The sequence below is a fragment of the Branchiostoma belcheri genome, unplaced genomic scaffold (genome assembly GCF_001625305.1).
Source record: "Branchiostoma belcheri isolate BF01 breed outbred unplaced genomic scaffold, Haploidv18h27 scaffold4, whole genome shotgun sequence".
NCBI lineage: Eukaryota > Metazoa > Chordata > Leptocardii > Amphioxiformes > Branchiostomatidae > Branchiostoma > Branchiostoma belcheri.
In genome coordinates this window covers 4,948,579-4,961,166 of record NW_017804020.1, presented here as the reverse complement: position 1 = coordinate 4,961,166, position 12,588 = coordinate 4,948,579, and the positions used below count along the sequence as shown (strand labels likewise).

Below are 12,588 nucleotides of genomic sequence, written 5' to 3'. Positions count from 1 at the left end.
CCCTGCTGCAGGCCCCCTCCCCCACCAAAGGATGCCCCGGCAGAAGTATCATCAGACGGGCGATCAGACCTCATGGCTGCTATCCGGGCTGCGGGGGGTGCTGGGAAGGTGAAGCTGAAGAGTGCAAAGGAGCAGAAAACAATGAGGAAGAAGCAGAAGGGAGAGGCGAAGGCCGCGCCGGTGTCCTCTGGTGGCGACCTCATGTCCGACCTCGCCTCCAAACTCTCCATGAGGAGGAAGGGCATCTCAGGGAGCAAAACGGCAGGGGGGGATGAGGAGAAGAGGGCAGCCCCTCCGGCGGGAGGGGGGTCAGCCATGGATCGGATCTCAGCGATGATCCCAGCACCCCCTTCAGGCGGGAACGATGCAGGCGACAATGATGATGATGACTGGGACTAACAAATTCAGACTATGCTGTGGAAATGGTGGAAACAGCAGCATGAAGCCAAGCTGACCTTAAAGTGCTGGGATATTACAGAAGGGGCAAATCCTGTGGGAATGTGACTTTCCTTCAATTGCACAGGGAGGACAATGAAAGAAAAAAATTGAACAAAATTGCACAAATCATTCATTTGAAAACAATATTTTCTCACATGTATGATCCTTCTTGGCCTACTTTTAGATTTTTTGCCCCAAAAAATATGAAATATAACATTATATGTTATATGTTAAATTACACAAATGATGCCTGAATAGAAAAATGCGATAATATTGACATCATTGCTTTTAATGTTATTAACAAATGAATACAAGCACATAAAGCCATGTACTATGTGGATGATTTGATCACATTGCTAGTCAAACTTTGTTTTCTCTGGCTGCAGTTACAAAGTGAGACAGCAATAAAGCTATGTTGATCTGAAATCTTTACAAAACTTGACTGGTCCATCTATTGTCAGCAGTTATGATTAGTCAGGTAGATATTTTCTAAGCATAATTAGTATCATTTTGAGCACACTAAAACTTCTTTTTAATTAAATGATTCATTCTATCCACTTGCTTCTTTTTGTTGTAAATTTCATGGCAGATTTTGTGTATACATGTACCGTAGGCCACCATGTAGCCTGGTGTCCAGGCTATCATGTTTCTGGCAGGCTCTCTTTGGGCTGTCAAAGTTCCCCCACCACCCGGCTCAACCAGGCAGTTGTGAGTTTGGCCCATAGCCACCAAATAAGACTAGATACCAGAATAGATTTCCATTGATTTGAATTCAAAGGAGGAGAATTATAAACGACCAACCAGGTTTGTACTAGTACTTAACAATAGTCTAAACCATCGGCCAATTGTAGTACTTCCCTATGATCACGCGACCAGTCCCGTGACCGAAACTACCTTTACCCTTTGGCTTTACGTATTAAAGCAGACCGTCAAGTGTGGTCGTGAGGAAACTTGTAGATGAAATGAAGGCTCTCAGCAAACAGTTTGCAGTTGTTGTCCTTTTTGTCTACTAGCATTTATATACAAAATGGCGAGTAAGATGGCGAGCGACTTGGGCGAGGAGTTCCTGACGTGCGCGGTCTGCATGCTACACTTCCGGGACCCTAGAATCCTGCCATGTCTGCACACATTTTGTAGGGAGTGTCTGCAGCTTTGGTCTACAAAACAACAGCCGCTAGAGTGTCCGACATGTCGCAAAGAGGTCAGTCTACCCGACCAAGGTGTGGATGGACTCAAGACCAACTTTTACGTCAACAACCTGTTGGATTTCGCGGCTGCGAAGAAAGGGGCGGAGCCAGGTGTGCCGTGCCAGGTATGCGAGGGAGGGCGAGAGCAGGCCAAGTTGTGGTGTACGGACTGCGCTATGTTATTGTGTGAGTCTTGTACCGTCATGCACCGTAAAGTTCCGGCTACCAGAGATCACGAACTTGTTCCACAGGACGTGTTGGAGGGAAAGGAAGGAATGGAGAAACTTCATCGCAAACGGTACTGCGACAAACACAAGAGCCAAGAACTGGTTTTCTACTGTGAGAGTTGTAACGTGTTGGTTTGCACATCGTGTGCCGTGATCAACCACAAACCGGGCAGAGCTCATAATCTGGAGGAAATCACTACCGTCGCTCAGAAGAAGAAGGAAATGCTGCGACGTCTTCTGCAAGGCATAGACCCGCGTCTGGAGGAAATACAGGATTCTGTCAAGGAAGTGGAGAAGACGATGTCAAAGTTGATCCCCGCAAAAGAAGTAGCCACCGTCCAAACCCAGGCGTATTTCGGTCAGCTTGTTCACCTGCTGCAAAAGCGGGAAAAAGAGATTTTGATCCAGATTGACGAACAGTGCCAAGCCGATGGCAAGACTCTTCAGGCCAAGAAGGACGCGATGGAATTTGAGTTGGCCGGACTGACGAGCGCACAAACGTTCTGTCAACAAACTGTGGAACACGGAAGTGACGTGCAAGTTCTGGAGGTGGGAAACCAAGTCCAAACAAGAATAGAAACTCTGCTGACTAAAAAACTGGACCTGGAGTCCAAATGGAGCGAGTTTCAGTTCGAAGAGAACACCGCTGCCACGGCGTTTGCGGATGAAGTTGAGAACTTTGGTGGTTTAAAGACTGACGTCGACGTTTCAAAGTGCGACGTTATTGTGAAGCCGGCAGTTCAGGGGTTTCAGTGTTTTGCCGTACTGACAACAGTGGACAGAGGCGGATGTCCGTGTGTCACAAACAGAAAAGCCGTGACAGCCAACATGAAGGACCCTTCCGGAATTAACGTTACACCCAAACTACAGATGAAGAGCGGGGGCGTGTGGGAAATATCCTACATGCCCAAGGTCACGGGCAACCATAGCTTAGAGGTAAAGGTAAACTCGCAACAGGTGGAGGGAAGTCCTTTTGATGTTAAAGTACAAGAGAGGGAGACACCTGTGTTAACTATCGGTCGGAAGGGTAGTGGGGTAGGGGAACTGGACGAGCCGCTAGACGTCGCGGTTGATACAGATGGTAACATTGTAGTGGTGGAACAGGAGAACAAGCGAGTTCAGGTGTTCGATGGAGAGACAGGTGTCTGTCTGAGGGGCTTCCCTGTCGGCGGTGAGGGTCCGTTCGGCCTCGAAGTGGACTTTGAAGGAAGAATTCTTGTGACGTCGTTGGGGGAATGCGAAATAAGAAGTTACTCAAAAGAAGGCGAACTTTTGAACAGTATCGATATCCAGCGTGATTGTTGGTGCCCATCTGGAGCTGCAGTTCTGCAGGACGGCCGCATGGTGGTGTCGGACTCAGCTCAGCAGCGCTGTCTTCTCCTGGAGCATGACGGGAGCCTCATTCGGGACATCGGCACAGGACAACTACAGTTCCCATCATTCATAGCGGTGGACGAGTCACGCGGTGCGATATACGTCACAGACCGGTTTGCGCATAAGATATTTGCATATGACCTTGAAGGAAACCCGATGCTTAGCTTTGGCAGGGAAGGTCATGGCGATGGCCTGTTACAAGATCCGGCAGGTGTAGTGTTAGACCCGACAGGTAACATTGTCGTAGGTAACGCAGGGGACGGTCGTGTCCAGGTGTTCGGGCCTGACGGGACTTTTATCAGAAATGTCGCGACAGTCACAGGGGAAAGCGCTCACGGACTCGCGCTGACTCCGGACGGGTACATAGCGGTGGCGTGTTATAAGGGACACTGTGTGGAAAAGTACAGGTATATGTGATTCGAAACAGGCAAAATCAGCAGCAAATTCTGCTTTATTCGTGGATGACGTTTGTAAAGATGTGTCGACAGCTATTGCGTAGTCTTGATCTTGTAGGTTGACATTTTTCACGAAGTAAAGAAGACATGTTTTCATTTTCTAGTCATACTCGACATATGTGCCCATTCACTCAGTAGTGATACACACGAGTTGTATATATTTGCGTACACAAGGGTATAACGTTAGTTGTTCAGATGCGAATGACAATTTAAAAGTATGCATTGTATGATATAGCGTGTTTCGCAGCTGTAGAAACATTCCACAAGTCAGACAACTGCATTGTAAAAATGTATGATTCTCTTCAGTAATAAATATTTCTCTTGATCTGTTGTGCGTTTTACTGTAATGTGTCATTTGTGATTTTTTTACCTCCATGTGAATACTAAGCGATAGAACTAGCAGCCGCGGACGTATTCACTTTGTATACATACATGTATTCATTTATTCCCGACGTCTATCCCATACAACTTACCACCCCAAATGTCGGTGATATGAGAATAATCCAAAACTTTACTCCAAGGTCATGTCCTCGACTTCCATGTCTTCCAGTTGTAGATCGTGTCTGCCTCTAGTGCGCATGCCCCCCTCCGCGGACGTTGAGCCCTCCGTGAGGGTTCCCGCGCTTTTGGTCTGCCGGACGGCCCACATGGCGCTGTCCTCGGACCCAAGATGTACCTCCGAGGACGCCTTTTTCGGCATTCTCTGTATAAGTTCTCTCTCAGAGCCGTTTCCCTCGCCTCTTCCTGTCTCCCTGCGGTGCCCGTGAGGCCGACACAAGATGAACTCTGAACTCTGGTACTTACTAAGCTTTACGGGAACCCAAGGCTCCTTCAGCAGTCCAGGCCGCGACCGCGACAGCCTGTACTTCTTCCACTTAAACGCCAGGGGTCGCTGCTGCGGGGAAACCAGCCGGTCCGTCCTGCCGCCCACCGACACCTCTAAACTGACGTCATCCGCGCGAAACACGTCGGTGATGACGTAGACGTGTCTCTCGTGCTGCAGTCCGTACAGCCAAGGAATGAGAGTCAGGTCGCCTTTCTTGAAAGTTAGTTGTGCTGAGAACTTCCTCACGCCTTGGATCCTCACGTGAATCTCCTTCGGCTCCTCCTTACTCCAACTCACCTGGACAGGAACACGAGGACAACTCGGTTGCGATGTAAATGTAACGTTACATCGCGCGTTAAACGGAATCCAGAATCATACAAATGATTGCCTAAACGTTTGAAAATGTAAAATCATGAGATCGTGGATTTTGTATTTAGGTTCCTGCACATTTAGTACTTGGAAAACGTAACGTAACGCTACGCGAGGCTACGATATGTCAGAAACGACCGGTATCCCCCCTCTTCCGAAAACAAGTCAAAATCAGTACTCAGTATGTGGTTGTCGCCCATGAAATCACGCTTACCATGTTGAGAAGGTAAGGGCACTGGAACCACGCCCATTTCTGCGCGGCCTTGGTCACTTTAGATCCGCCTGGGGCTGGACTACACAGGTCCGGAAGGCTCCCCAATAGCTTAAACCTGCTACTTTTCACCATGACCTTCTCACTCCGCGGTTTGACCTTGACAAAAACCGCCAACAGATCGAATGCAGCTGCATGCTCCAGTGAAGACACTGCAATAGCGTCTTTACCTAGCAACCCTTGAACCACCTGCGGACCGACCAATGACCAGGCGTGCTCCACGTCCGCACCGAGAAGGCTGTCGTACAGACGAGCGTCCATGTTTACCCTTGTTTGTTTGTTTGTTTCATGTGGTGACGGCATTTCTGGATCACTATTGTGACGCCATAACAATGATATGGTTATGACGAAATACACTTATACTTCCGACAACTTTAACGCATGGGAAGTTGGCATTGGAGAGAGTTACTTACTTTCCCAGACTGTTCAGTTGTAGAAAATACGACAGAACTTGTCCAAATGGGCGAATAATTTACCAAAAGTGTTATTGATTTGAGCCATACTTACTGTACTTATACATCCTCTTGGTTCCAGGCGAGACGTAAGGCCAGGGCCTAGCTGTTCTCTCCAACTGTGTCTGTCCTTAAGCCCCTGTCACACATTCACAAACTCCCGAACACCAGCCGACCTGCTCGGGAGCACTCTGACCAGATTTAGGCCACGCCTACTTTCTGAATATGACAAACGAATTTGCGTTTAAATTGCAGCCAAATTTGATCCCTGAACACGCCCCTAACACTGCTGACTTACTCCCGGAATGGTTTGCAGGTGTTTTGCTGACTTATGTTCGAACCCTACGTTACGTACGTGCGTTTGACCATGGTCACACCTCCCGAATGTTTTAAACATGTTGAAACATTCGGCTGGCGCAGCCGAATTAATCAGCCGAACGCCAACCGACTCTTCGCCGACCCACTCCTAACCATGGTTGGCGGGCGTTCAGGTAGCGTTCGGGACGGTCCGAATTATATTCGTGAAATATGTGTGCTTTAACGTCTCTGGTGCTCACTGTACCACGTTGGTGTCCTATAGCTATCCTACCTCACCCCTGGGATACGAAGAAATGTGTTCATTGTTCGACTGTATTAAATATGCCGGCGCCAGTTGTGAGTATACTAGGCCACACAATCAGCAAGGACCATGTAGTTTTACTTAACGTTTTACTTAACTATTTATACCCATACCCCGGCTTATAGGATTTGAGAAAAGCCGACAACAATCAGGACAAACATGTCTGTAAGATCACATAGAATATGTATTGGACAATTGGTTTCAGCACAGAATTCTTAGAAAAAATATACATCTTTCATAATGTATTTTTAGGTCATATATATGTATACAAATATACAAATATATAATACTGACATAAAATGTCATATGTACATATCATATAGATAATATTTGTGCCTTTACTAACACAGATACATGTAAATATACTTGGATCGTATATGGTAATTTTTACAAGGTACATTGTACTAATTTCTCCTGTACAAGTGACAATGTCTGGCACTATTTCAAACAATAGGTACATTTGTACACCGACAGGCTCAATACCATTTCACTTTCCTCTTACAATTTCATTAAAACATCACAATACATTAGTTATTGAATTTATCCACCATGCAGTTGTTTCTTTTCCATATTGAAAGTCCATGTCACTACAAAGAATGAAATGTACACATTATCACAATGACTTCAAATCAGTAGGAGTGGGAGTGATTTCAAGTTGTTTGATGTGTAAATGGCAATTATAGTGATCTATCAGGTATAATAAACCTATCATTTTTAGTACTTAGAAGGGAAATGATTCCTGCAGAAAGTCCATCCACCAAGGGTCTCTCATCTCTCCATCAACATATATCTAACCCATCTGCCAACCACAGCCTGACAACAGCATTGCACATTATGTCCAACACTCCATTTTTTTGTAATTTTTTATATTTTTGTGGGAGAAGTTGGCGTAGGCTGAGCCAGTGAACACTGCTGCCAGACTCACACTTTTGAACATTTGCCACTCTAGAGTGAGAACACTTGGGGACCGACCGATCATCAGGAACTGAGAAAAGCCAAAAATGAAAAAGGCATAAATTAAAAAAAAATAGTATAGTACAAAACAATGGACAATACTGCAATTGAATTGAAATGGAAGAACTTGACATTTTCCTGGGTGACTCTAAATGAATGGTCAAGCAGACCTACAAATGTACAACTGGTACATGTACAAATGACATCCTTACGACAACATTAAGGACTTTCAGTTTTCCATGTGTGGATCATTTCACATTTCATTTCATATTGTTACTGTGGTAACTGCTCTTGGGCAGCAACCACACCTACATCACTGCACTTAAACAAACATCTGGTATTCCATTTACCTCCACCCTATCGCATTCTGCCCTTTCGTCTTCACCTGTGCTTCTCACATTAAGTACACTTGCATGTGGCCTAAAGGAGAATACTTGTAACCCTGAAAACATCTACACAAAAACAATAGGATATCTTGTAACTGACAAAGAGAAGGGAATTTTACAAAACATGAATCCTTTGTGACCTGGTGACTACAAGTACTGGACCACTATGTGATCATGGACACTATGTAATACGTTACTGTAGCAGGGGTGGCTCTTCCCTCAACCTCAAAGGTTGTCCAGTAGGTTTCTCCAGTGGGAAGAAACGTCTCCACTTTGTACCTCCCATGTATGATCTCCAAAGGTTGTTGCTGTGGAATGTATGTTTGGATGACTTTTGCTCTTGGATCCTTGTGAGTTGACCTTGTCAAAGAGATGAACTTATGAGTAGTACCAGAAGCCGCCTGACTCAAGGATTGCTAGGCGCGTTTTCAAATCCTCAAACTCAAGGACTCTTCTTCCCAGTCTGTAGAATAGTCTGCAGAACTCAAGGACTCTTCTTCCCAGTCTGTAGAATAGTCTGCAGAACTCAAGGACTCTTCTTCCCAGTCTGTAGAATAGTCTGCAGAACTCAAGGACTCTTCTTCCCAGTCTGTAGAATAGTCTGTAGAACTCAAGGACTCTTCTTCCCAGTCTGTAGAATAGTCTGTAGAAGAGAGGCTGTGCCTAATGTTAGGCTTTTCTCCAGTCATGTCCATAGTGACACTTGTGTTGTTCAGTTGCTCTTCAAGGGACTCCTGGCAGGCCTTCATGGCCTCCAAATCAATAGTTTGACAGGCAACTCTGTTGGAGGAAGATTTTTGGCTGTGTTAAAAGAGGAAGGCAGAAATGTAAAAGAAGGTGTCAACCATGCCAGGTCTGGGATTTGATAGCTATTGCATGGAATTTCTATTTGCATGTAAAAACAGAGAGATGATTTGTTGATCTCATAGTGACACTCAGCAATAAATAAACTACCCGTGCATTTATGTAACTTGTTCTGACTTTAGAAAAGTTGGCACCAGTTCTACTATAAGAGACCAAACTAAAAATGATCAATCATGGCAATGCGCAGGACACAGACCATTGGTCAAACAACATAACCCCTGCTGATGGCAACAAGCTTGCCAAATAACTGACAGCAGTTTTACTTACTTCTTGTGTTCCTCCTCGAGTTCTACAGTCAGCCTGAAGGGGAAAATAGAAAACAGCTGTCAAGAAGTGAAGCTAAGGAAACGAGAGGTGCCTACAAATGATGAAGCCAGTATTTGTTGAGAAAAACAAGTTCAACACTCCTGATCAAAACACTGTCAGGACATCAAAGATCAGGTTTAAGAGAGAGGAAAGATAATGAACCATGATTGTGGACCTACTCGAGAATCTGTGATCTCAGCTCTAGAATGTCGTCATCTTTAATTGTGTTCAAGCTGCAAGAAATCAAAATAAACAAGCTTTAATGTAATGATATACAAATGTATCACTGGGACCAAAGGACCTTTTTATAGGGGAAAATCTTAAAACTTAACAGAAATCTGCTAACCAGATGTCTGTGTTTAAATTGAATTATATTAAGTTTACTGAGTACTTACAGTCTTGCTGCAGTAAGCTCAGCCTCCAGCTCGATGATGTAGAACTGGTCTGGTTGGGGGCCGTCACCACAGTCATTGGAGTACCTAGAAAGTGGTGGTGGGGGTTGGAGTTACACTTCTAAAGAAGGGGAATCACCCCTCGCAACAAGCAATTTCTTATTGAAAGCAAGAAAGTACAGGGGACAGGTGTGTTTACCCATGTGAACATGGTGTTCAGCACCAAGGACAGGTGTGTTTGCTTGTGTGGAAGGTGTTCAGCACCAAGAACAGGTGTGTTTGCTTGTGTGTTGATGGTGTACAGCACCAAGGACAGGTGTGTTTGCTTGTGTATGGATGGTGTTCAGCACCAAGAACAGGTGTTTTTGTTTGTGTGGAGGGTGCTCAACACCAAGGACAGGTGCATTACTTGTGACAAATAACTGGCAGCAGTTTTACTTACTTCTTGTGTTCCTCCTCGAGTTCTACAGTCAGCCTGAACGTGAAGGGGAAAATAGAAAATAGCTGTCAAGAAGTGAAGCTACAGAAACGAGAGGTGCCTACAAATGATGAAGCCAGTATTTGAGAAAAAACGAGTTCAACAAGGAGACACTCCTTATCAAAACACTGTCAGGACATCAAAGATCAGGTTTAAGTGAGAGGAAATATAATGAACTATGATTGTGGACCTACTCGAGAATCTGTGATCTCAGCTCTTGTATGGTGTCATCTTTAATTGTGTTCGAGCTGCAAGAAATCAAAAGAAACAAGCTTTAATGTAATGATATATCACTGGTACCAAAAGACCTTTTTATAGGGGAAAATCTTGAAACCTAACAGAAATCTGCTGTGAAAATTGCTGAGTACTTACAGTCTTGCTGCAGTAAGCTCAGCCTCCATCTCAATGATGTAGAACTGGTCTGGTTGGGAGCCGTCACCACAGTCGTTAGAGCACCTAGAAAGTGGTGGTGGGGGTTGGAGTTACACTTCTAAAGAAAGGGAATCACCCTGGCAACAAGCAATTCTTATTGAAAGCAAGAAATTACAGGGGACAGGTGTGTTTACCCATGTGAACATGGTGTTCAGCACCAAGGACAGTTGTGTTTGCTTGTTTATGAATGGTGTTCAGCACCAAGGACAGATGTGTTTGCTTGTGTATAGATGGTGTTCAGCACCAAGGACAGTTGTGTTGCTTGTTTATGAATGGTGTTCAGCACCAAGGACAGGTGTGTTTGCTTGTTTATGAATGGTGTTCAGCACCAAGGACAGATGTGTTTGCTTGTGTATAGATGGTGTTCAGCACCAAAGACAGGTGTGTTTGCCTGTTTGAATGATGCTCAACAGCAAGGACAGGTTCATTACTTGTGTGAGGGTGGTGTTCAGCACCAAGGACAGGTATGTTTAGCTTAGTAACAAATATATCTGCCTCAATAAGAGACAAATGTAACAAAGGCATGCCTGCTACCTGTGTGTGGATGGTATTGGTACCAGTGACAGGCACATGTTCTACTATAGGAGACCAAACTAAACACAATCAATCATAGCAATGCACAGGACACAGACCATTGGTCAAACAACATAACCCCCTGCTGAGACCCATCTCTGCTCACAAAGTTGTCCTGGTTCAGAACTCAACAGTGGGAAAGTAAACTACAGCTGAGAGGCCCTTTGACAGCAACAAACTTGCAAAATAACTGGCAGCAGTTTTACTTACTTCATTTGTTCCTCCTCGAGTTCTACAGTCAGCCTGAAGGGAAAAATGGAAAATAACTGTCAAAAAGTGAGGCGAAGGGAGCAAGAGGTGTCTAAGAATGATGAAGCCAGTATTTGTTGAAGAAAAAAACAGTCACTTATTTTCACTTCATGATGATTATTATTAGAGAAAGGTTTTGAAAGTAGACTCCTGATGAAAACACTGTCAGGACATCAAAGATCAGGTTTACCAGTGAGGAAACATAAAGAACCACCATAAGTAGACCTACTTGAGATTCTGTGATCTGAGATCTTGAATTTCTTCATCTTTAATTGTGTTCGAGCTGCAAGAAATCAAAATAAACAAGCTTTAATGTAAGGATATATCACTGGGACCAAAGGACCTTTTTATGGGGGAAAATCTTGAAACCTAACAGAAATCTGCTAACTGTATGTCTGTGTTTGAATTGAACAATATCAATACTTACAGTCTTGCTGCAGTAAGCTCAGCCTCCAGCTCGATGATGTAGAACTGGTCTGGTTGGGAGCCGTCACCACAGTCGTTGGAGTACCTAGAAAGTGGTGGTGGGGGTTGGAGTTACACTTCTAAAGCAAGGGAATTCCCCTGGCAACAAGCAATTCTTATTGAAAGCAAGAAATTAGGGGACAGGTGTGTTTACCCATGTGAACATTCAACACCAATAACAGGTGTGTTTGCTTGTGTAGATGGTGTTCAACAGCAAGGATAGGTGAACTGTGTGTGGATGGTGTTCAGCACCAAGGACAGGCATGTTTAGCTTAGTAACAAATATATCAGCCTCAATAAGATACAAATGTAACAAAGGCATGCCTGCTACCTTTATGGATGGTATTTGGTACCAGTGACAGGTGTGTTTACCTGTGTGGGGCTAGTGCGTAGTGTTTAGAAAATAAAAGATTTTATATCTTACGTGTCCACATCTTCCTTTTCCTTCAGCAACTCCGGCTTGGTGCTGTGAGAAACATGTGTTACAATCAAACGCTGACCTGTTATCAAACGTGCTGAAAAATCCAGTAAGATGCCAGACTGTCTGTCCTATACAAGGTCTGACCTGATCCCAAAAATGCTAAAACTGACAGTAACAAAAAATAGATGCACAGAGTTGGTGTGTTATGCCTTGAGCCAAAATAACCAAACAACATCTGCTTATGACAGCACTGACTGTTAGTCAAATTAGTAATATACTTATATGTTCTTAAAAAACAGAGAGGAAATACTCTCCATGTGTGATTACAGTACAGCTTTATGTTGTGTTTAATGTAGTTATAAAGCCTTTGAAACAAAAAGCTGGTTTGAGTACAAAGGTGGTCCTGCCTACCTAATGCCTGCTTCAGTGATGTCTGGGTCAAAGTAGCACAGGGTTGGCTCGGTGATGGCCAGCTTGTTTGTAGAGGTGGGTTCGAAGGATACTATGTGGGGTTGCGTGACCACAAGGTTGGTCCTTGAGATGGGCTTGAAGGACACTATCTGAGGTGGCGTGACCACAAGGTTGGTCCTTGAGATGGGCTTGAAGGACACTATCTCAGGTTGCGTGACCACAAGGTTGGTCCTTGAGATGGGCTTGAAGGATACTATCTCAGGTTGCGTGACCACAAGGTTGGTCCTTGAGATGGGCTTGAAGGACACTATCTGAGGTTGCGTGACCACAAGGTTGTTCCTTGAGATGGGCTTGAAGGACACTATCTGAGGTGGCGTGACCACAAGGTTGTTCCTTGAGATGGGCTTGAAGGACACTATCTGAGGTTGCGTGACCACAA

General features: G+C 44.7%; 3 protein-coding genes across 3 annotated transcripts in view; 2 read left to right on the top strand and 1 right to left on the bottom strand.

The window, feature by feature from the left end:
• Positions 1 to 804, top strand: part of LOC109477333 (WAS protein family homolog 1-like) — a 6,028-nt gene extending 5,224 nt beyond the window's left edge. Inside the window, 1 exon segment of the mRNA XM_019778527.1 lies at positions 1 to 804. This exon segment is cut by the window's left edge and continues 18 nt beyond it. Coding sequence (XP_019634086.1) covers positions 1 to 399 — 399 coding nt within the window. The 3' untranslated portion in view covers positions 400 to 804.
• A 304-nt stretch (positions 805 to 1,108) lies between these two features.
• On the top strand, positions 1,109 to 4,841 carry LOC109477461 (E3 ubiquitin-protein ligase TRIM71-like). The gene has a single exon (XM_019778745.1). It carries the CDS (start codon positions 1,466 to 1,468, stop codon positions 3,641 to 3,643), a length of 2,178 nt encoding a protein of 725 aa, XP_019634304.1. The 5' UTR covers positions 1,109 to 1,465; the 3' UTR covers positions 3,644 to 4,841.
• A 3,145-nt stretch (positions 4,842 to 7,986) lies between these two features.
• The window catches only part of LOC109476951, a 14,458-nt gene continuing 9,856 nt past the window's right edge, over positions 7,987 to 12,588 (bottom strand). Inside the window, exons 19-30 of the mRNA XM_019777970.1 lie at positions 12,150 to 12,568; positions 11,742 to 11,783; positions 11,280 to 11,363; positions 11,082 to 11,135; positions 10,814 to 10,846; positions 9,971 to 10,054; positions 9,793 to 9,846; positions 9,563 to 9,595; positions 9,124 to 9,207; positions 8,908 to 8,961; positions 8,690 to 8,722; positions 7,987 to 8,338 (exon numbers count right to left, since the gene is read on the bottom strand). Coding sequence (XP_019633529.1) covers positions 7,987 to 8,338; positions 8,690 to 8,722; positions 8,908 to 8,961; positions 9,124 to 9,207; positions 9,563 to 9,595; positions 9,793 to 9,846; positions 9,971 to 10,054; positions 10,814 to 10,846; positions 11,082 to 11,135; positions 11,280 to 11,363; positions 11,742 to 11,783; positions 12,150 to 12,568 — 1,326 coding nt within the window. The remainder of the gene's footprint in view (positions 8,339 to 8,689; positions 8,723 to 8,907; positions 8,962 to 9,123; positions 9,208 to 9,562; positions 9,596 to 9,792; positions 9,847 to 9,970; positions 10,055 to 10,813; positions 10,847 to 11,081; positions 11,136 to 11,279; positions 11,364 to 11,741; positions 11,784 to 12,149; positions 12,569 to 12,588) is intronic.